A 20,891-nucleotide genomic window follows, 5' to 3' on the forward strand; every position below is an offset into this window, starting at 1 on the left:
CTGGAAGAAAGCTAAGAGTTGATCCTTTGACAATGTCCACAGAGTTTTCCTGAGGATGGGGTCCAAGGGGATGAGAAAGTCCCTGGAGGTGCTACGAAAGTCTCTATGAAGTGGTATCAACATGCAAACTGGAGAGCAAGAGTGAAGGGTTGAACCCGCGGACAGCTGGGCAGACAGGGAAGCCCATGAACATCCCACAGTGGTCTTGACGAAGCCATGATCACATCACCACTGCATGCTCTTCGGAAGCTATGAAGTCAACACAGCCGTCTGGGAAGCTCGGGTTCAAACCCTGCCTCTGCCCTCACCTACTCTGTGAACTCAGTGCCCTGCATATCAGACAGGGCTAAAGAGACTTCCCACTGGAATGTGGATACCATGAGGTCAAGAATGTGAGCCCTTGGCCCAGGGGCTGGCTGCCCGAAGCTGCCCAGGAAACAGCACTGTCCTCTACTCTTGCCATGGAGAAAATAAAGAAAGGCATTTGTACGAATAAAATGTTTGAGAGCCCAAGGACTACAGAGCATTATCAGTTATGCTTCATAATCTTCTTCTGTCAAGATTTGAGCCATGGCCTTGATCATAAATGGCAGAGCACCTGGAATCTGGAATTCTGAATCAGCCAGACAGTGTTTGTTAATGAGCACTGTATCCATGTACATGAGATTATTTTTTCCTTCTTTTAAAACTGCTTTCTATGTTTGGTTGGATGCAACACTATCAAAAGAACAGTTATGGTTTGTCATGCAAACATAATACAAAACAGTTTTTAAAAAATCTAACTAGAAAACAGATTGACAAACGCTTGTGGAATTAAATTAGTCTGTGTGAGCAGCAGCACAATTTAGAAACTATAAACTAGAGAAAAATCAGGAGAGTTGAGGCTCTAGCGCCGGCTCGGTGGCTGCAATAAGCCAGCGAGGAGCTCCCTCCCGCTATGAAGCCAGTTTATTCCTTCATTCAGCAAATATTTAATGAACGTTGCCACATACCAGACACTGTGCCAAGTGCTGAGGATGCATGATGAGGGGGGCAGGTCCCAATCCCCCAAAAAGGGAGGCTGACATGCCTCAAGTAAGAATACTACAAACAGACACAGTGCAATGAAGATCAAAGGGCTCAGAAAGCAGGCAAATGAGAGCAATGATTCCCAGGAGATGCTAAGATGAGGCCAAAGTATTTAAGCAGAAGTGACACATAAATAAAAACAGACTAGATTCACTAGAAGACTGGCTTTTGTAATCCCTCGGCATATAATTTCCTGGAAAGCGTATGATTTTTTTTTTCCTTTTTTGGAAAAGTGCAAGTTGTTCAGTTGTGTCTAACTCTTTGAAACCCCACGAACTATAGCCTGCCAGGTTCCTCCGTCCATGGAATTCTCCAGACAAGAATAATGGAACCATTCCCTTCTCCGGGGGATCTTCCCAACCCAGGGATCGAACCTCGGTCTCCTGCATTCCAGGCAGATTCTTTACCATCTGAGCCACCAGCGAAGCACCCCTCCTTCTGGGGGTGGGGCAAAAGCATAGGATAAAGGCAGACTCTCAGGCCTCACCCTTAGAGAGTCTACCTCAGTGGCCTAGAGTAAGAACAAGGAATCAGCATGTTCTGCAAGCCCAGAGGTTACCCTGGCCACAATCCTTGGTTCAGTGGGCTGAGAAATACTACTGTAGCATTCCCTAGTCCCTTCTCAAAGGTTCCTGCCAGTTCTGAAATTGTAAGACTCCATGAGCAGGTCAGGAAAATGATGACAGACCGGCCCTTTTATGTTGCTATCTTATTTCTCAATGCACATGAAAATCCTCAGGTTCTAATGCAATGCAATTGCAATTGAACAATTGAAAATTGTTCTCCTAGGGACTTAGCTGCACAGGCCACTCCCAGACTCCAGCAGCGATGCAACAAGAACAGAGTAAACTGATCACAAAGAGATCACAGTCCTGAGAATCAACCAGACCTCCCCTTGCTCTGGAGCCACTTTTTCCCTCCTTGCCCTTATTCTTAAAGAACTGGGAAACTCCTTCATCTGGGAAGATTCTAAGTAAGACTTGCTCACGGGCCAACAGTTACTCATTAAAATATTTTATGGAGCTCCCTCTTCTCTCTAAGATGCAACATCTAAGTAATTTGGAACAAACTGATGGATTAGGGGGAGACCGTCGCTGGGCCAAATTTCAGCGGCAAGTGCTTCCCGTCCAGTTTATAAACTTGCAAAAATACTGCTGGCGTCTGCAGAGGAAAACACTATGCGTTGCGCTTAACACTTCCCTGGTGAACTTTGGAATGTGAAATGTACAATTTTCAAACTGTAAGGAAGCCTTCAGTCCTAGACTTTTGTGAAGCTTAGTCAACAGATTTGGCACTTACTTTTTTTTTTAAAGCCAGCTCAGGAAAAAGCTGTATAAAAATATGCGTTTCTAACACGACATATTACAAGCTTCTTCTCGCCCTTAACATTTTGCTTTCTCTCATGTTTCCAAATTAATCAAAATAGATTCTATTTAGGGATCAAAGAAATGGCATTAAAGAAATAATCATTTTTTCTCAACTGTTATTAGCACCTGCGGCTGAGTACCAAAGAACTGATGCTTTTGAACTGCGGTGTTGGAGAAGGCTCTTGAGAGTCCCTCACACAGCATGGCAATCAAACCAGTCAATCCTAAAGGAAATCGACCCTGAATATTCACTGGAAGGACTGATGCTGAAACTGAAGCTCTAACACTTTGGCCACCTGATGTGAAGAGCTGACTCATTGGAAAAGACCCTAATGTTGGGAAAGACATAAGGCAGGAGCAGAAGTGGATGACAGAGGATGAGACGGGAGGCATCACCGACTCAATGAACATGAGTTTGAGCCAACTCCAGGAGATCGTGAAGGACAAGGATGCCTAGCATGCTGCAGTTCATGGGGTCGCAAAGAGTCAGACACGACTTAGCAACTGAACAACAAAACAATGTTATGAGAAGAAGTCATTTTCTAGAAGGCTCTGCATATGTCACCACCCTCCCCTGGAGTGAGATGAAGACATCCAAGGCTCTCCAAAGCCCCTGATAAACAGAGTGAAGCCTGGGGTGAGGGCAGGGGCCAGCACCCCTCCACTCAGGCTTGACTCCACCAGGGAGTAGGTGTGTGATTCTGGGTAAGCTCCCTCGCCTCTCCATGCGGGCTGTCAAATATAAAAAGGGAACGACAACTACCATGCAGATGCATAGGGTTTTATGAGGAGTAAGGAGATAAGCTGTGACGCTGGTGCTATAAATACTCGACCTCCCTTAGCGCCTCTGCTTTAATATCCTTGTCAGCACCTGCAGGACCTGGGAACATGGAAGGCTGGGTCTTCCCCAACCTCTCCTCTCTACTACCTGCTTATCCCTCTGCCCCTAGGATTTCAATGTACTGCCTTTTCTATCTGCTTGGTTTTTGGACTCTGTGGATGGCCTTATGCACAGGGAAAAATGTGTATGGAGCAAACAACCAAAAGGTTGATCTGAAGAACATCCATCCCACTGGTCTATTAAAGTGCTGGGTATGAGCCTGTCTTTGAAATGTCAAAAAGCTACACATCTGTTAACATGTGTCTTGGAGGGAGAAGACTTAATCCAACATGATGGCAACAGACGAGTGGAATAGAACCAACTTCAAGGTGGAAATTCACCCAGTGCTGGGGCAGATCACGGGATCTGGAATTGAGAACTGGGCATCTGCCCACCCTGACCTGGTTACTCAGCTCACTGAGCCCTAGTTACCTCTTAAGTGGGAAACAGAATAGCCGTCTTCTCTGCCACGTGAAGAGTCTTGAAGGGAACAAATGAAGTGACATTTATGAAAATATCCTGAAAGCTACATTAAGTCATGAATAGCTGCTGGGAGGCTGAGCAGTGGAGATGTGATGGAAATACTGAATTCCAGGAGAGGAACTGGGTGGGCGGGCAGGCAGGCCTTGGGACACAGTTTGAGCTGGGAAGGGGGCTGGGCAGTGACAGGGAAGGGAGGGAAGCGGGCAAGGACAGGGGCAAGGACAGTGGATGTCAGGAAGCTCAGGGATGCGAACGTGGACTGCCACCTGGTCATCTTCCCCAGGGTCAGCAGCCTACCTGTGCTGCGTTCTTCTATGCAGAAAATATGAAAACAAAAGTCTTCCATGTTAATCAGAGCGGTAAAAAATCTGAGGCACTCAAACCCCGAGATGCTCACCTTGGGCCTCACCCCACCCACGCCTCAGCCTCCAGATGCGGGCTTCAAGACAAACTTCATTTCTTCCATATACGGAAGACGAGAGGCTCACTGAAGAGAAAGCAGTATCTCAAAGTCAGTCTGATCATCTCACCTCTGGACAAAGAGAAAGCAGGTGGGCTGAAATCTCAGAACCAGGGAAGCCAAGTGAGGAGAACTCTGGCCTGGAATTCAGGATGATTTGGGAACCCTGAGTTCTAGACCCAGTGTGGCTGCTGGTCACTGGCCTCTCTGTGCCTCGGCTTCCTGGTCTGTGATGGATGGACACTGGTGCCAGATACCTCCTTGGCACCCTGGCATTCTCAGCTTGCAGGGCTCTCCCTGGAGGTGAGGATGGTAAAGGGATGCAATAGGAGAGTGAAGTCCTGGGCTGGAGAGACTCTAACAGAGATGCCAAGCAGTGCAGGTGAAGATGAGAGAGGACCTCTGAGTCTCACTGAGGGCCCAGGGGTGTCCTGGCCCACTCGGCTCCTAGGAGCCGCGCTGAGGTCCAGGGAGAAATGCCAAGAGACACCTGGGCTGGCATGGAGGAGGATTCCACTTCCTGGTAGGCTGAGTTGGTTCATCTCCACCTCCCAGCACACCTCACACAAGGTGAATAAAAGACTGAATGGGATTTGCTCTGGGAGTTGGAATATTGAGCTAATAAAAAAAAATTACCAAAATTGCCCAGTGATAAGCAATGAAATCCTAAATGGTTCAGTGGAACTGAAGCAGGTGTCTGATCATCAGGGCCCTGAACCAATAAACTGAAGCCCCAGTCTATCAACAGAGGGTTATAGCCTGCTCTAACCATTACTTGAAAGATGGAGAGTTTGAGGCCCAGGTGGAGTGAGTGAGATGTTCAAGCCCAGTAACAGCAAGAATGTGGTTGGAATGTAGGTCTTCCTGCCTCTTAGAGAAGAACAAGTAAATAATGGAAGTTGTCGTTTACTTTTAAAGACAGGAAGGGTAATAATAGCAGCAAATATGTTGAGAGGCTTTTGGGTAAGAGATGCAGCTCAAATTCCTTCCATGTCCTCAAAGTAAAAGAAAATAAGTTGTTTAAAGAACAAAAGACTGTGGTCAGAGAAAAGACAGAAGTGCCTGTATGTCAGGAATCAAACCTCTTTTCTCAAAAAACAAAACAAAACAAAACAAAACAAAAACACACATTACTTAACTGTGACCTTTTCCTACTGGAATTCTCTTGAATATTTTGTTATCGGGATTCAGAAAGGTTCACTGCAGGAGTTTCTGTATTAACAACGATCATGATGGAATTTTTTTTAATGCCTCAATTCTTTGTTTAAACATCAGATTTCTTCCTCAGGGATAGAACAAATTTATGCTGCTAATTATTTCTAAAATAATGTCACTTCTGCTAAATAAACAGATTATCTTTTTTTATTTCTTATTAGAAATTAAGCATTTAAGGGTTCTCAAGGGTTATTCCTTTAGACATCCTCTCTGTGCAATCAAATGAGCCCAAGGATATTAATAAGATGTGTGGTAATTATAACACGTCAGGCCAAGAGACGTTCTTCCATGTGTAAATATTTTATGGAACCAGCACTGTGAAGTGGCACCTACAGAGTAAAGTACTGCCTCAGTGAGCCCTAGGGAATCTTAACCACTTCTCATTAATCAGCCTCTCTTACTTTCTGTACCTGAAATGGTATTTAAAGCGACCAAAAGCCATTAAAAAATAAAAAGATCCCTGAAAGATGATATTAACACTATTCACAAAGAGGAAGCATTTCAGAGGTTTCAAATGCAACATGCATAAAAATTGGAAAGCTTACCTTGATGACCTGTTGGGGCAGAAACAATGAGTCTAAAGAGAAATCACAAGTTACATCCATTCTGCTAAGCCATGAAAAAGATACTTCATTTTACCTCGTTCTCTGGGGTGGGAGATGACGTTACAGAACTAAGGGACCCTTTCCTAGAACCCTGAAGATCTGCTGGGATGGAGACAGGGCGTTCCCACTGAGTCGTCCCTGTTGGTATGTGCCAGTAATAGGTCCCAGCGATGTCACTGACTCTCTTCCAGCCCGGTGGCAAATCTGGATCAGTCTGAAAGGAGTGGTCACTCCATATATCTGCTGGAAAATGGAAGAAAAAAAAAAAAAGAGAGAGAGAGAGGGTTTTATTAAAAGAAGAAACAACTACAGTTTTCTGGTTTTAGTTCCAATAGTCAGAAGAACTCCGCAGGCAGATATGTCCATAGCCCAAATGAGAACTAAAGCCATCCTACAAACACCAAGTATGTTAAGAGGGGGAATACAGAAAGGAAGAAAGAACTGCAAGGTTGACCCTTGATAACACGGATAGAAAGGACCCATTATCATCATTTTATAGTTCCAAGGACCCTATGAACAGGCTAAAGCTCCATTAGTCAGAATCAACTACTCAAACAAAATCTGCAAGATTACACACAAAATCTATGGAGCCCCTTTGTAACTTAGTAAGATTCACCGTTTGGGGTCACACACCCAGCAGTGAGTTCGATTCTAACTTTCTTTGCTTTCTGGATGACTTGCTGGATTTATGGGTACTGCACTTGTTATCTTTGCTTTAACAACTCCTCCCATTTGATGGTAAACACCTAAAAGCAGCCATGTCTTTTGTAACACTCTGGAATTCCAAACTGCACACAGAAGATCCCCAAAGAAGACAGACTGATAAAGCCTCAGAATTCAAAAAGGAACTCTAAAAACAGAACAATAATGTAAATACAGGAATGAGCATAGTGTGGAACACAATAGAGAATGGTGGGGACTGTGGCAAACCGGTGAAAGTGAAAGTTGCTCAGTCGTGTCCAGCTCTTTGCAACCCCATGGACTATACAGTCCATGGAATTCTCCAGGCCAGAATACTGGAGTGGGTAGCCTTTCCCTTCTCCAGGGGATCTTCCCAACCCAGGGATGGAACCCAGGTCTCCCACATTGCAGGCAGGTTCTTTACCAGTTGAGCCACAAGAGAAGCCCAAGAATACTGGACTGGGTAGCCTAGTCCTTCTCCAGTGGATCTTCCCAACCCAGGAATCGAACCGGGGTCTCCTGCATTGCAGGCGGATTCTTTACCAACTGAGCTATGAGGCAATCCAGTAAGCATGTACAAAGTCCAAAGGCCTTTAAATTAAAAAAATAATTCTTTATGCACTGTGTGTATGTATGTGTGTATGTGTGTGTGCGGGGTGGGACAAATAAAATACATCTACTGGGCAATTTCTGCCATCTCTGGACCATATCAATATTTTATTAGTTTACTGGATGATTATTTGCTTTTAAATATCTCATTTTGGGCTTTCTTATAAAATGGGCTAAAGTACTAGAGAAGAGAGGAGAGAAGAGGAAGCAGAGTAAGAAATCCATAGAGTGAGAGGCATGATGGAGAAATTACAAGCAGCTGGATGAACATACATAGGTAGGAAGACATAATCAATTTGCATTCTACATTGGGGGATCACTTTATTCTGAGGAGAGGCCCTTTCTTACGTGGCCATTCATAAGAGGCTGGAGCCAGTACAGCAATTCAAAGAAACTGGGCTGGCCTTGCCCTGTGCAAATGTCACCGCATCATGTCACTGAGACTGCTACCGTCGCCAAGATGAAAAAAAGAAGCCAAACAAAGACGTTGATTAAGATGATGGCACAGATGTGCATTCATGAGGGTGTTTGGCATCCCAGCATTTGCTTTTCTCATTTAAATCTGTCAGAGGCAAAACTGCCGCTTGTCTCAAATTATGATGGAAACTTCCCCTCCCCCTACAGGAAATTAAGCATGATTAAATAATTTCAAGTTACCCAAATCTTTCACAAACAACTCGAAGCAAATATGTGCATACACTCCTCTGTCTTGTCTCCTTGTTGGGGGGGCGGGGTGTGTGAGGGTTGTTTCTGCAGTTTGGTTTAAGGCCAAGGGGTAAACTAGGTCCCAGTGTAGAAACGGATGCCATTTTTTCAGAGACCTGAGTAAGATCAGCTTGGGGGAATTCAGAACATGAGTAAATGGGGATGGGAACAAAAGAAAGAACACAATGGCTTCGAGTCTGAGGCCTGCTGACCTGACCAGGGTTACAGAGCTGGTAACTGAGCACACCAGGACCCACCCTGGAGCCTGGGTACATCAACGCCAGGACACTGCCATTGCAGGCTTTGCATAGGGGCCTCCCTCCTTTACTCCCTCATTAAATCTGCATCCAGTAAACTCAGGCCACCTCAGCTGGTCTGTGGATCTGCAGCCTCTCCCATTAGAAGCCTGAGCTTCAAATTCCACCCCCAGACACACGGCGGAGGCTGAGATCCCACCTGTTTCTCCCTCCGCCCTTCCCCACAGGATCTCACACCTAAGAAGCTTTATGGTCTTCTGTCCTGTCATCGCTGCATCCCTGCCTCTTACTGAAGGTGCCTTCAAGGAGAAGAGGTTCACTGGTAGGTGTGGAAAGGTACAGGTGTCCTTTCCAAGTGGCCCACTTCACTGTGTGCAGTTCTGTCCCAGAAGCAGGGCCTGCAAGTCCGAGTATAAAAATAGCAAGGCTGACAGCCCCAAGAAAGTCCCTCTTGTGCTGAGAATCTCTTGGGCCAAGAGTGATACTTGGCAAAGGAACAAGGGGCCTGTCTGTGAGCAGCAAGGACCCGCCTTTCCAGCCGCCTCTGGGCGCCAGTGCCCGGGCCTGGCTCCACCCCTGGGACTGGGCTCTCCTCCGCAGTTGGGTCTGTGAGTGAGGCAAGCCAGCCTCTCCTCACCCTCTCCCTTGGGCTCACTAGCAGGAACCGAAGGGTCAAATGGAAACAAATGAGCATCTAGCAGCAGCTGGAAATTTCCCTTTCTGCTCAGGAGGCCACAGGAAGGAGGGATGGGTGAGCTGGGATGCTAAATTTGGTAACGTCTGCAGCACAGAGCACAAAAGTCTCCCTCTGGTCCTCTGAATGGCCCTCACTCCCTTCCTCAACAGCTGCTGTGTGCCCAGTGCCTCAATGTGCAAGGCAGGGGGTGAGGACCTTGTGAACAAAGAGGAGACAGATGAACTCCTTCCACAAACATTTCCTGCTTACTCTGTGCCAGGCATGGTTCCAGGGCTGGGGGCACACAGGTCATCAGATAGACCTAGCCAGACCCTGCATCCGAGACCTGGGTTCTCAAGCATCAGTCACCTGGAGAACCTGCTAGAACACAGATCGTCGGGTGCCAGCCTCCCACCCTCCACCCCCACCCCAAGCTTCTGACTCGGTCGCTCTGAGGTGGGGCCTGAGACTCTGCATCTCTAACAGTTCCCAGGTGCTACTGATTTCATGCTGTTGGCTTTGGGAACCAGACTTTTTAAAAATGACTGGTCTGGGAAAACAAAAGGTAATCATTCTTATCTACCAAATGCCATCTGACTCCTGGCTTCAGAAAACAGAAAATGTGAATTATACTTCATCATTCATTCATTCACCCACTTATTCACGCATTCTCGTGCACAGAGCGACTCTACTACATACCAAGCACTACTCTAGAAGCTGAGAATGTACAGCAATGAATAAAAGAGGCAATTTACGGATAATGGCGTCAGTTGTGTCTGGTGATGGGCTATTTGGTAGGATAGTCTGAAGAAAGAACAATGTCACCCCCAAACAGAAGGGGCTGGCCTTGGGAAGAGACTAGGGAACAGCATTCCTGGAAGAGGGAATCTCAAGTGCAAAGTCCCTGTGGCAGGAAAGAGGCCGTCATGTCATTACAGCAGAAGGTCACGTGAATGAGAGATGAGTGGTCCAGAATAAGACTTAACTCCATAAGAGCTAAGAATTCACCCTCTATGCAAAGGAAAACTCGTGAAGTTCTTGTGTGGTCTGTGTTTTCAAAATCAGAAAAGCAATCTGCACAATGCTCCCATTCTTGGAGAAGAAAAACCTCTCTCTTCTGAAGTCTCAGCTGCAGCTGCTGCTGGCTACTCTTTCTGAGCAATGTTATTCCCAAAGGAGCCAGGCTCCTAGGTCCAAACTGCTGTATATGAATTTAGCGTTAAAACCGTTTCTCTGCTCACCAGTGGTCTGCTTCCATTGACTCTCTCTCTCTCTCTTCTTCTCTTACTCACTACTTAGCCCCTTTATTTTTTCTGGACCTAGAACTTTGTTGTCAGGAAACAGCAAGAAAGTTCTTCATCCCCTCCAGCTTCATCATTGACTTCTGGCGACAAGAGCACAGAGCCAGGACTCCAGGTCAGGATCATTTATTATAGGTTTGCTGAGGCTTCCAGGCAGCACATGGAGGCTGCTTAGAAGGTGGTTTGAAACTGTCCTAAGTCAAAGGAACTGGCAAAAATGATAACTATGGAGACAAGGGGATGAGCCCTAAATGCCCCAAATCTGTGAATTCTCAGAATTCTGACCTGCTGGCCTGCCGACAGAGGGGAGGAAAGCTTGCCCCAGTCTCAGCGCCTCTGCTCTTTCTTATATTTATTTGCAAGGCCTATCTAGGACTCTGAAGTGTCTATCACAGCCTCACAAAAATTACACATTTTACTCCATTGAGCTTTCCTGTGGTTGCAGTCTTCTGACATCTAATAAAACTCTTGACAGTTTTGAGAGTGTTGATTTTCTAACTCTTTCTCCTATATTTTCCTTTAAAAAAGTTAAGATTTTTCATGTTTTTGAAATAGAGAGTTCTTTGTAACTGAGGATTTTCCTGTTGAAAATTCTTGAGTAAATGTTCCAAGAACTCACAATTTAAACGGTCCTTAAATTTGGGCCTTATAATACTACATACTTTGTGTATTTTTATCCAGTATTTTGGCATAAGCGCAACACAATATTTCTTAATTTAAACTCACTGGGGACATAAGTCTTTGCTAGGCTTACTCAACTAAATTTGTTTCAAGGCTATATTACTGACAAGAGCTCTGGAGTCAGTCAATAGCCTTGAATCTCAGCTCCAACGCTGGCTAGCCGTGTCATCTCAGACAAATGGCTTAATTTCTAATGGCCTGTCTGCTTACTATGACAGAACTGATGACAGCTTCTACACCATACAGTTGATGTGGAACACAGGGCTCAGCACAAAGCCAGGCACGTAATAACCACTCAGTAAATCTCGGTTACTAGTCACTATTAATTTCTTCATTCAAATGTGGCTTTAGGGGAAAAGACTGTGGAGAAAATACATTTTGAAATGGCATCAACCACAGCGCACTTCACTGAAAAACTAAGATTCCCAAATGTGATTTTTACTAAAAAGGTAGTTTTTATTTAGATCAAGAAAAGTAGATGAGCATGTTGGCCACTCACATGTCCATTCAGAAGCAAAGCCTCAGATGAGGACACACTGGTTTGAGTTTGTGGCATCTCTTTAAACAGCATGTGGCTGCTTTATGTCATGCAGCTAGGCCATTAAAGTAGAAATGAAACGAGAACAAAATAGCTTATGAAGTCTAAGTATTATTTCAGGCACCCTTCTTTAGAGACTGCTCTGCCTCAGGTCCTCAAGAAAGTATGCAAAAGGAACTGATCTGATGATGGTGGAAAATAAAAGGGAAATTATGCCTCCCTGTTCACAGACTGTTAACCAAAATCAAAACAGTCAAGAGGACTCTGCAAAGACAAATTTAAAGACTAAAGGGCATGAGATGTAAGCCACTAAAAATTATCCAGAGGGAAAATTGGTATTTGTAAATATGAATTCATCCATTCACACCTATACAATACATATGATTGAAGTTAATCATATGACCTGGCTACAGAATATTTAAAATATCATACGAAGGTCTCATTTGACACACTTACACAATAAAATGTGCATTTTCTTACAAATTATAAAAAGGGGTATTAAAATTTTAAGATATGAAATATAATCTAAGAACACTACTTCCTTTTACAGTGTGCACAAAGTACAAAGCAGCATAATTCACAATCACTACTGAGAAGCCACAGGCTTAACGTCCCCAGCCCTCTCCAAAAAGGCAAAAATAAAACATTAAAACTTGAATTTTAATTTAGATTTTATATTTATATTTTATAAATATATTAATCAATTTATATTTTAAGAAAGCTACAGGCCATTGTGATAACCTCAATTTTGTTTTTCTAAGAAGCACTGGGAAACACCGGTGATGAAACCAATGCAATCTCCAATATTCAACAGTTTAATCACATTACAAAATGGAGAATGTATGCGGGGGGGCATGCTCTTGAATCAGCAACTTGTTGGGTGACTTTAAAAGTAAAGGCTACAGCATACATAAAATTGCCAGGCAGGTTTATTACTTTTTCCTCCAGCTGTCTGACCACTTGTGCACTGAATGGCAGCAGTGCCTCCAGTTCAATAGCAGGTGGGATTATTCAGGTTTGGCAGGATGATCAACAAGTCAGCCCTAATATTCCTTGCTTTCAAGTTTGGGCATTTAGTGCCTAAATACAGTGTAATAGGGATATCTACGATCAAATGATTAAGCAACTGTGCAATAACGTTCAGAGAACGTGTCCAGCTGCCATGCCAGCAGTCGATCCATCCACACACCTTCCTCACTTGATTATCATTTCACAGTGAGCAGCTGGAGAGAAGACAAACATCTACCTCTGGCAGCAATCTTTCTTTGGCTTCCATTCAATCAGACAGACACAATGACGACCAGCACCATACTCTTTCAAGGTAGACAGGTCTGAAAGTGTGTTAAATAAAGCCCATTTTCCAGCCCTCCACTATTCTGGCAGGGTCTTCAATACACTTTTCCCTTAGAACTGTGGTCCTCTTTAGGCTGATGGCAAGAGCACTGATGACAAAGTGGAAGCTATTCCAGAGGCTGCCTAGACCAACTTCAAGGTCACTGTTATTCTAAATGGTGGCATGCAAGGACTTGACTTTCTACATTAAGTATTAGGACAAAAGATGATTAGGGAGAAGCTACGAAATTGACAGAGTATTTGACAACAAACTGTAGTCTGGTCTTTTGCCAGCAGATTAAAAAGGCAAACTGAGGACTTCCCTGGTGGTCCGTGGTTAAGAATCTGACTGCCAGCAAAAGAGACACAGATATAAAGAACGGGCTTTTGGACTCTGGGAGAAGGCAAGGGTGGGATGATTTGAGACAATAGCATTGAAACATGTATATTACCATATGTGAAGTAGATGACCAGTCCAAGTTCGAGGCATGAAACAGGGCACTCAAAGCCAGTGCACTGGGACAACCCAGAGTGATGGGACGGGTTCGGGATGGGGGACACGTGTACATCCGTGGCTGATTCATGTCAATGTATGGCAAAAGCCACCACCATAGTATAAAGTAAAGGTGATGGCACCCCACTCAGTACTCTCGCCTGGAAAATCCCATGGATGGAGGAGCCTGGTAGACTGCAGTCCATGGGGTCGCTGAGGGTCAGACACGACTGAGCGACTTCACTTTCACGCATTGGAGAAGGAAATGGCAACCCACTCCAGTATTCTTGCCTGGAGAATCCCAGGGACAGGGGGAGCCTGGTAGGCTGCCGTCTATGGGGTCGCACAGAGTCGGACACGACTGAAGCAACTTAGCAGCAGTAGCAGTAGCAGCTTCCAATTAAAATTAATTAATTAATTTAAAAAAATCTCCCTGCCAATACAGGTCTTTGATCTCTGGTCTGGGAAGAACCAGCATGCCATGGAGCAACTGAGCCCTTGCTCCACAGCTACTGAAGCCTGTGCACCCTAGAGCCTGTGCCCTGCAACAAGAGAAGCCACTGCGATGAGAAGTCGTCACACTGCAAATTGAGAGCAGTCCCTGCCCAGCACAACTAGACAAAGCCTGCATGCAGCAATGAAGTGACCCAGCACAGCCTAAATTTATATATATATATATATTTGTAAAGCATGCTGAAGTGGCTGCCATCTTTTCTAAAACCAAAATCTATGTGTGGAAGCACACAGAACTATACTCCCATAGATTAAAATGTGTATATTTTGTTTCTGATATAGAAACAAAAGCAAGCAATTCTAGAACACTACAGAATTGTCAAAGTCCTGCAACTAATTTAATCTCATTTGATCCCACACAATCGGAGAAGACAGGTACAGGAGACACACTATTCCCATTTTACAGGTGAAAAAACAGATTTTAGCAAAGGCGGAGAAACTGGTTGTCATTGACACTGGAGACATCTCAGTGCATTTTTTTGTTTGCAAACCATTCTATTTGTTAGAATTTTTAAAGGTTGTGTATTTTCACATAAGTATTTTTCAAGGTTGTGTCCTTAAAAAAACATCAGCATAATTGAAGTAATTTGTTCAGTATGCCTGAGTGGTTAGTGGACAAGCTTTAATATTTGATGTAAAATGTAAGACAGGATTTTTAGGCTATGGATTGGGTGGGGGAGTTAAGAGAAAAATGTTTTTCGGATATTAACTTTTAAAATACACATCGTAAAGGATCAGGGTAAAAGCTGTTCTTTTATGACTCCTCTGAGATATTTGTTCTCCATCTAAGTTAAAAGAGAATTTGAGGCAGCTTATATAAAAGATGGAAATATATTTGAAACAGTAAAATAACATGAGAAAATAAGAGCCATGGAGTTGAGAGGAAATTTAATTTCTTGTCCCTAGAATTTACAAAGTTTGAGTTATCTAATAAAAGAAGTTTACCAAAAAGGGAACTTTTCCCTAAGCATCAAATCTAAAAGGAACTTAGCACGTGGTAGACCGCACTGGAGGCAGGAAAGCAGTAAATGATACGGCTTCACATTGCATCTAGGTGGTTTTATTTTCTAATCTTGATATAAATTATAACCACAATATATAATAGGTAATTATGTGTAAACTTTTTAAAATAATAAAGTGGGCAAACTATTCTGTATCTTCCTTTCATCCATGAGAAGCCTGGTGTCTGGGTCTCCCAAATAAGGTAGCAGACACTGCAAACTGTTCATCAGTTCTGAGTGTTTTCCTTCTTATTGGACACTTGGCCATCCCAAATACATTTCCGAGCCTCCCATGTAGCTAGCTATGGCTATGCAGGTTACATTCCAATATTGGGATGTAAGTTCTAGGACTGTATAGCAGCTTTTAAGAACCTTCTTCATAAAATAGTTTGCAGGCACATTTTTTTCTTGCTGTCTGGAACAGACAAGTCTTCTAGGACCATCAGCACACTGGCTACCCCCTAGGGATGCTGGAACGGTAGGGCCAAGGAACTTGGGTTCCTGAGGTCTTTGTGTGGAACAGAGTCACTGTATCGGTGGACTGCTACTACCAGGCTTCTGTGCGAAAGGGAAATACATTTCTATTGCAAATAAGCCACTGTTATTTTAGAGTTTTACATTACTAACAGCTGAAGTTGATCCTAACTCATCCATCTAATGGCAGGAAAGTGAATTTCAGACCTAGGACCTCGGAAAGAAACTAGTACACCAAGGATTAGCTTTGCAACCCCATATTCAATACCAAACTTACAGGCATATAAATTATAAAGTTGAGTTCAGAAACCCAGGCTCCTGACTCCCAACTTCTTCAACATTTCCCAAACCCTCTACTGTTGGAATATAATTTGGTCATCCTTCACTCATTTCACCACCACCAGTACAGCAAGCATCTTAACCGCATTTCCAACTCTTGTAAAAATGCCAAATGCAGACTCTATCTTGGGTCTAATTTATCACAAACCTCAAAACTATCAGGATTCAACCAACCACAAGCAACATTCAGCCATCCATTTGATTCAAGGCTTTGATGCTTTGACTTGTACCATCCTCCTCCCCTACTTCTTCCAATTCTAGGTCAGGAGAAAAAAGCAAAGATTCTCCAGGGAAAAGCAAAATGACAAAACCAATTAGCTGATGCACACCTGTGTAACAGCTTGGTTTTTCTTTTCCAACAAATGAAAGAGTGGTACACAGAGCTCCGAGTTTCTCAGAGATGCTGAGGCTACTGGCAGAAAAGAGGCAGGGGTATTTGTGGATCCCATCTGCCAGAGATGCACGTGTAGAAAGTGTCATTTTTTAAATCTTCTCAAAATAGAATGCAGCATAAGACAATATTAGATATTTGGGCCAAAATTCCAGGAAAGGACAAGCAAACAGAAAAATTATTCTCAGAAACCTCAAACAATAAATTAGTGCTCACAGTTTAGAAGGACTTTTTTAGAGATTAGGATGTGGAACTGTTTGAAGTTGCGGGTCCTCAGTAGTAAAAAGTTTAGAAAAAGTGTCTAGAGATGCTGTTTATCACAAATTAAACAGATCAAAGTTCCTTAAAGTCAGGATCAAGCTTGCTCCTCTTTTTTTTTTAATCAACCAATGTACCGCAAACATGTCATACACACAGTAGGTGTGCGGTGTTAGTTTTCTGAAGGTAAGTGGATGTAGCTAGGAGTGGTTCCATTTTTCCGTATCTTATCCTCTGGAGGACTTTCCTGATGACTCAGTGGGTAAAGAATCTACCTGCAGCAGGAGACACAGGATTGATCCCTGCGTTGGAAAGATCCCTTGGAGAAAGAAATGGCAACCCACTCCAGTATTCTTACCTGGGAAGCCCTATAGACAGAGGAGCCTGGTGGGCTACAGTCCACAGGGTCGAAAAAAAAGTCGGACACAACATAGCAACAGGGATTTATCTTCTGAAATCCCAGAGGCTGCTGAGATAACAACTCATATGAATGAGAACTATAGGAAAGCAGAAGACAAAGAGGGAAAGGGAGAAGAAAGAGAGGGAGGGAGGGAATATGAGGGTATGGCCTGTACCACTAAGCTGCCAGCCTCCTGAGTTGAGTCCTGCTTTACACTGACATCCAAAAAGAAAGTAGAATTCCAGTTTGCTAGTTTTTATTCACCCACAAATGTACTGGTTAACCCACAAGGTCTCAAATCCCAGGCAATATGCTAAAATTATCTTCTTACTAGAAAAATGTTCCCAAAGCATTAGAGGTTTCTTGCTTGCAGGGTGTCTGGGAAGGAGTCCAGATTTAATATGCTACAGAAATAGGTTTCTTTTTTCTAGCCTCAAAATCTAAGCCACTCACTTGTGAAAACTCTGGTTCATACAGTTTTTGTTCTGGGTTAGCTCCATTTCCTTCTTTCTAGATCTACTGGTAGTTAAGTGTCCACTTGTAAATGATGGTCTATCTGGTCTTGAATTCTGGTATGCTCTAATAAGTATCTTCCTTCTCAACTCTGTCCCATTACTTCCTCTCTGAAAGAAATTACTATAACATTTGGGCCTTTTGAGAGAAGACTCTGCTCGTCACACACAAGTGATTCTTAGATATCAGAAGTGGGTACAGAGGAACATTCTTTGGAAGCAAATGAATTGGATGCTGTGTCAAAGTCTTCCTTGTTGCAGGCAAATAGGCAGAGATCAGCAGGGACAAGTGTATGACTATGTGGAGAACTTCACCCTAAACAGTTGCTGTGCTTCCTTCCTTGTAGAAACAAACTTTGTGTGTCTTTCCGGGTCACAGATGTGCTTTGATGAATGAACTAAGAGCATCTATTCCGCCCTTAAGAAAATATCATAGCGGACGTACCAAACCTTGAGCCAGGAGCGGAAAGGAGCTGAGTAAAAGAACCCACTGTATTTTTGTTTGGTTCTGTTTAGTTCTCTTTGGAGAAACAAAGAGTATGAATTATTTTTGAAAGCAAGAATACATTTTCAGTGTAAATTTTCCATGGGTTTTCTTCCTTAAGGGTAATAATATTTTTCTTCCACTTGCTGCTTTGATGACTGACTCGTTTTTTAAAAATATATTCTACTCTGATAAAGCAAGGATTGTTAAATTTTCTTATTGCAAATAAAGGTTACTTGCACTTGGCCTAAATTCTAACTGGTCACCCTGGGAAAGTTGACCTCTTTTCATGGCCATTGGGTCTGTTTGAGAAACACATTTATAAGAACTGAATTGGTTAGCGACAACTTAAAAAAAAAAAGCCATAATTTGGAGTAGAAAACAGCAACCCATTCCAGTATGCTTGCCTGGAGAATTCTGTGGCCAGAAGAACCTACCGGGCTATAGTCCATGGGGTCGCAGAGAGTGGGACACTACTGAGTGACTAACACACACACCAGTCAAAAGGATCTGACTCAACAAACAATTGCAAGGCTCTATTTTCACTGAACAACATTAAAGTAGATCTATCAATAAGATAAAGATATCTTTTTTTCAAAACAAGTAAATAATACGTATTTTATAGCCAGCAATACTAAGTATAGAGCTCATACACCTCCTCACATTGTTACCCTGGAGGAGGTGCTCCCTGTGAGATTACGTGCAGGGCTGGAAAGAGGGGCGCCTTGGGAGTCCATTGTTCTACAAGGAGAAAGGGAAACCCCAGAGTGCCACGCAGTCAGCAGCTAGAAACAATGCATTAAATGTCACCCAGCCTAACGGATAGATCTTTAAAACACAGCACCTGGGGGGAAAAATTACTCTAAATAAATTAAGAACACACACACACACATACTAAAAACAGCAATGCATTTTACCTTTTAAAGAACTTCTTGTAATGTGGCTATTCAAAATATTGTATATTACATATGTGGCTCACATTGTATTTCTAGTGGATGGCACTGGTCAGAGGCTTCCAGTAAGCCAGGGGTCCAAGAGGGCTTCTATCCATAAAAATTCTCTGGAGCCTCAAATTAGAAGGTATTGATGAAATGACTTGTTGTTGAGTTGCTAAGTTGTGTCAGACTCTTTGAAACCCCATGGACTGCAGCACGCTAGGATTCCCTGTCCTTCACCATCTCCTAGAGCTTGCTCAAACTCATGTCCTCTGAGTCAATGATGCCATCCAACCATCTCATCCTCTGTCTTCCCCTTCTCCTCCTGCCCTCAATCTTTCCCTGCATCAGGGTCTTTTTCAATGAGTCGGCTCTCAGCATCAGGTGGCCAAAGTATTGGAGCTTTAATATCAGTCCCTCCAAGGATTATTCAGGATTGATCTCCTTTAGGATTGACTGGTTTGATCTCCTTACAGTCCAAGGGACTCTCAAGAGTCTTCTCCAGCACCATAATTCGAAAGCATCAATTTTGGGGGGCTCAGCTTTATGGTCTAACTCTCACATCCTTACATGACTACTGGAAAAACCATAGCTTTGACTGTACAGACTTTGTTGGCAAAGTGATGTCTCTGCTTTTTAATATGCTGTCTAGGTTGGTCATAGCTTTCCTTTCAAGGAACAAGGGTATTTTAATTTCATGGCTGCAGTCAACATCCACAGTGATTCTGGAGCCCAAGAAAATAAATCTATCACTGCTTCCACTTTTTCCTCATCTATTTGCCATGAAGTGATGGGACCAGATGCCATGATCTTAGTTTTTTGAATGTTGAGTATCAAGCCAGCTTTGTCACTCCCTTCTTTGACTTTCATCAAGAGGCTCTTTAGTTCCTCTTTGCTTTCTGCCATTTGAGTGGTGTCATCTGCATATCTGAGGTTATTGATATTTCTCCTGGCACTCTTGATTTCAGCCTGTGATTTATCCAGTTGGCATTTGACATGACATACTCTGAAATAAGTTAACTAAGCAGGGTGACAATATATAGCCTTGATATAGTCCTTTCTCAATTTTGAACCAGTCCATTGTTCCCTGTCCAGTTCTAACTATTGCTTCTTGACCTACATACAGCTGTCTCAGGAGACAGGTAAGGTGGTCTGATATTCCCGTCTCTAAGAATTTCCCACAGTTTGTTGTGATCCACACAGTCAAAGGCTTTAGTGTAGCCAATTAAGCAGAAGTAAATGTTTTTTAGGAATTCCCTTGTTTTCTCTATAATCCAACAAGTGTTGGTAATTTGATCTCTGGTTCCTCTACCTTTTCTAATCCAGCTTGTAAATCTGGACGTTCTTGGTTCACATATTGCTGAAGCCTAGCTTGAAGGATTTTGAGCATTACCTTGCTGCTGCTGCTGCTGCTGCTGCTGCTGCTAAGTTGCTTCAGTCGTGTCCGACTCTGTGCAACCCCATGGACTGCAGCCTACCAGGCTCCTCCGTCCATGGTATTTTCCAGGCAAGAGTACTGGAGTAGGTTGCCATTGCCTTCTCCGACCTTGCTAGTATGTGAAATGAGAAAAACTGTACGGTAGTTTGAACATCTTTGTCATTGCCCTTCTTTGGGAATGGAATGAAAACTGACCTCTTCCAGTCCTATGGCTACTCTTGAGTGTTCCAAATTTCCTGACATACTGAGTGCAGCACTTTAACAGCATCATCTTTAAAGATTTGAAATAGCTTACCTGGAATTCCATCACCTCTACTAGTTTTGTTCATAGTAATTGTTTCTAGGGCCCACTTGACTTCACACTCTAGGATGTCTGATTCTAGCTAAGTGATCACAACATCATGGTTATCTGGGTCATTAAGACCATTTTTGTACAGTTGTTCTGTGTATTCTTGCCATCTCTTCTTAATCTCTTCTGCTTCTGTTAGGTCCTACCATTTCTGTCCCTTTATTGCACTATCTGTGCCCAAGAAATGCTCCCTTGATATCTCCAATTTTCTAGAATAGATCTCTAGTCTTTCCCATTCTGTTGTTTTCTTCTTTGCATTGTTCACTAAAGAAGGCTTTCTTATCTCTCCTTGCTATTCTCTGGAACTCTGCATTCAGCTGGGTATATATTGTCCTTTCTCCCTTGCCTTTCACGTCTCTTTCTTTCTCAGCTATTTGTAAAGTCTCCTCAGACAACCACTTTGCCTTCTTGCATTTTTTTTCCCCTTTGGGATGGTTTTGATCACT

General features: G+C 43.3%; 1 protein-coding gene across 33 annotated transcripts in view; it reads right to left on the minus strand.

Moving 5' to 3' along the window:
* The window catches only part of APBB2 (amyloid beta precursor protein binding family B member 2), a 379,613-nt gene that overhangs the window by 114,786 nt on the left and 243,936 nt on the right, over nucleotides 1-20,891 (minus strand). For 18 of the 33 annotated variants that reach the window (XM_060417035.1, XM_060417051.1, XM_060417044.1 and 15 more), the window contains one exon: nucleotides 6,113-6,321. In XM_060417035.1, the coding sequence (XP_060273018.1) occupies nucleotides 6,113-6,321 (209 nt within the window). The remainder of the gene's footprint in view (nucleotides 1-6,112; nucleotides 6,322-20,891) is intronic. The other 15 variants (XM_060417042.1, XM_060417054.1, XM_060417047.1 and 12 more) reach the window with 1 other exon arrangement.

This window comes from Ovis aries, chromosome 6 (assembly GCF_016772045.2).
Source record: "Ovis aries strain OAR_USU_Benz2616 breed Rambouillet chromosome 6, ARS-UI_Ramb_v3.0, whole genome shotgun sequence".
NCBI classification, from domain to species: domain Eukaryota; kingdom Metazoa; phylum Chordata; class Mammalia; order Artiodactyla; family Bovidae; genus Ovis; species Ovis aries.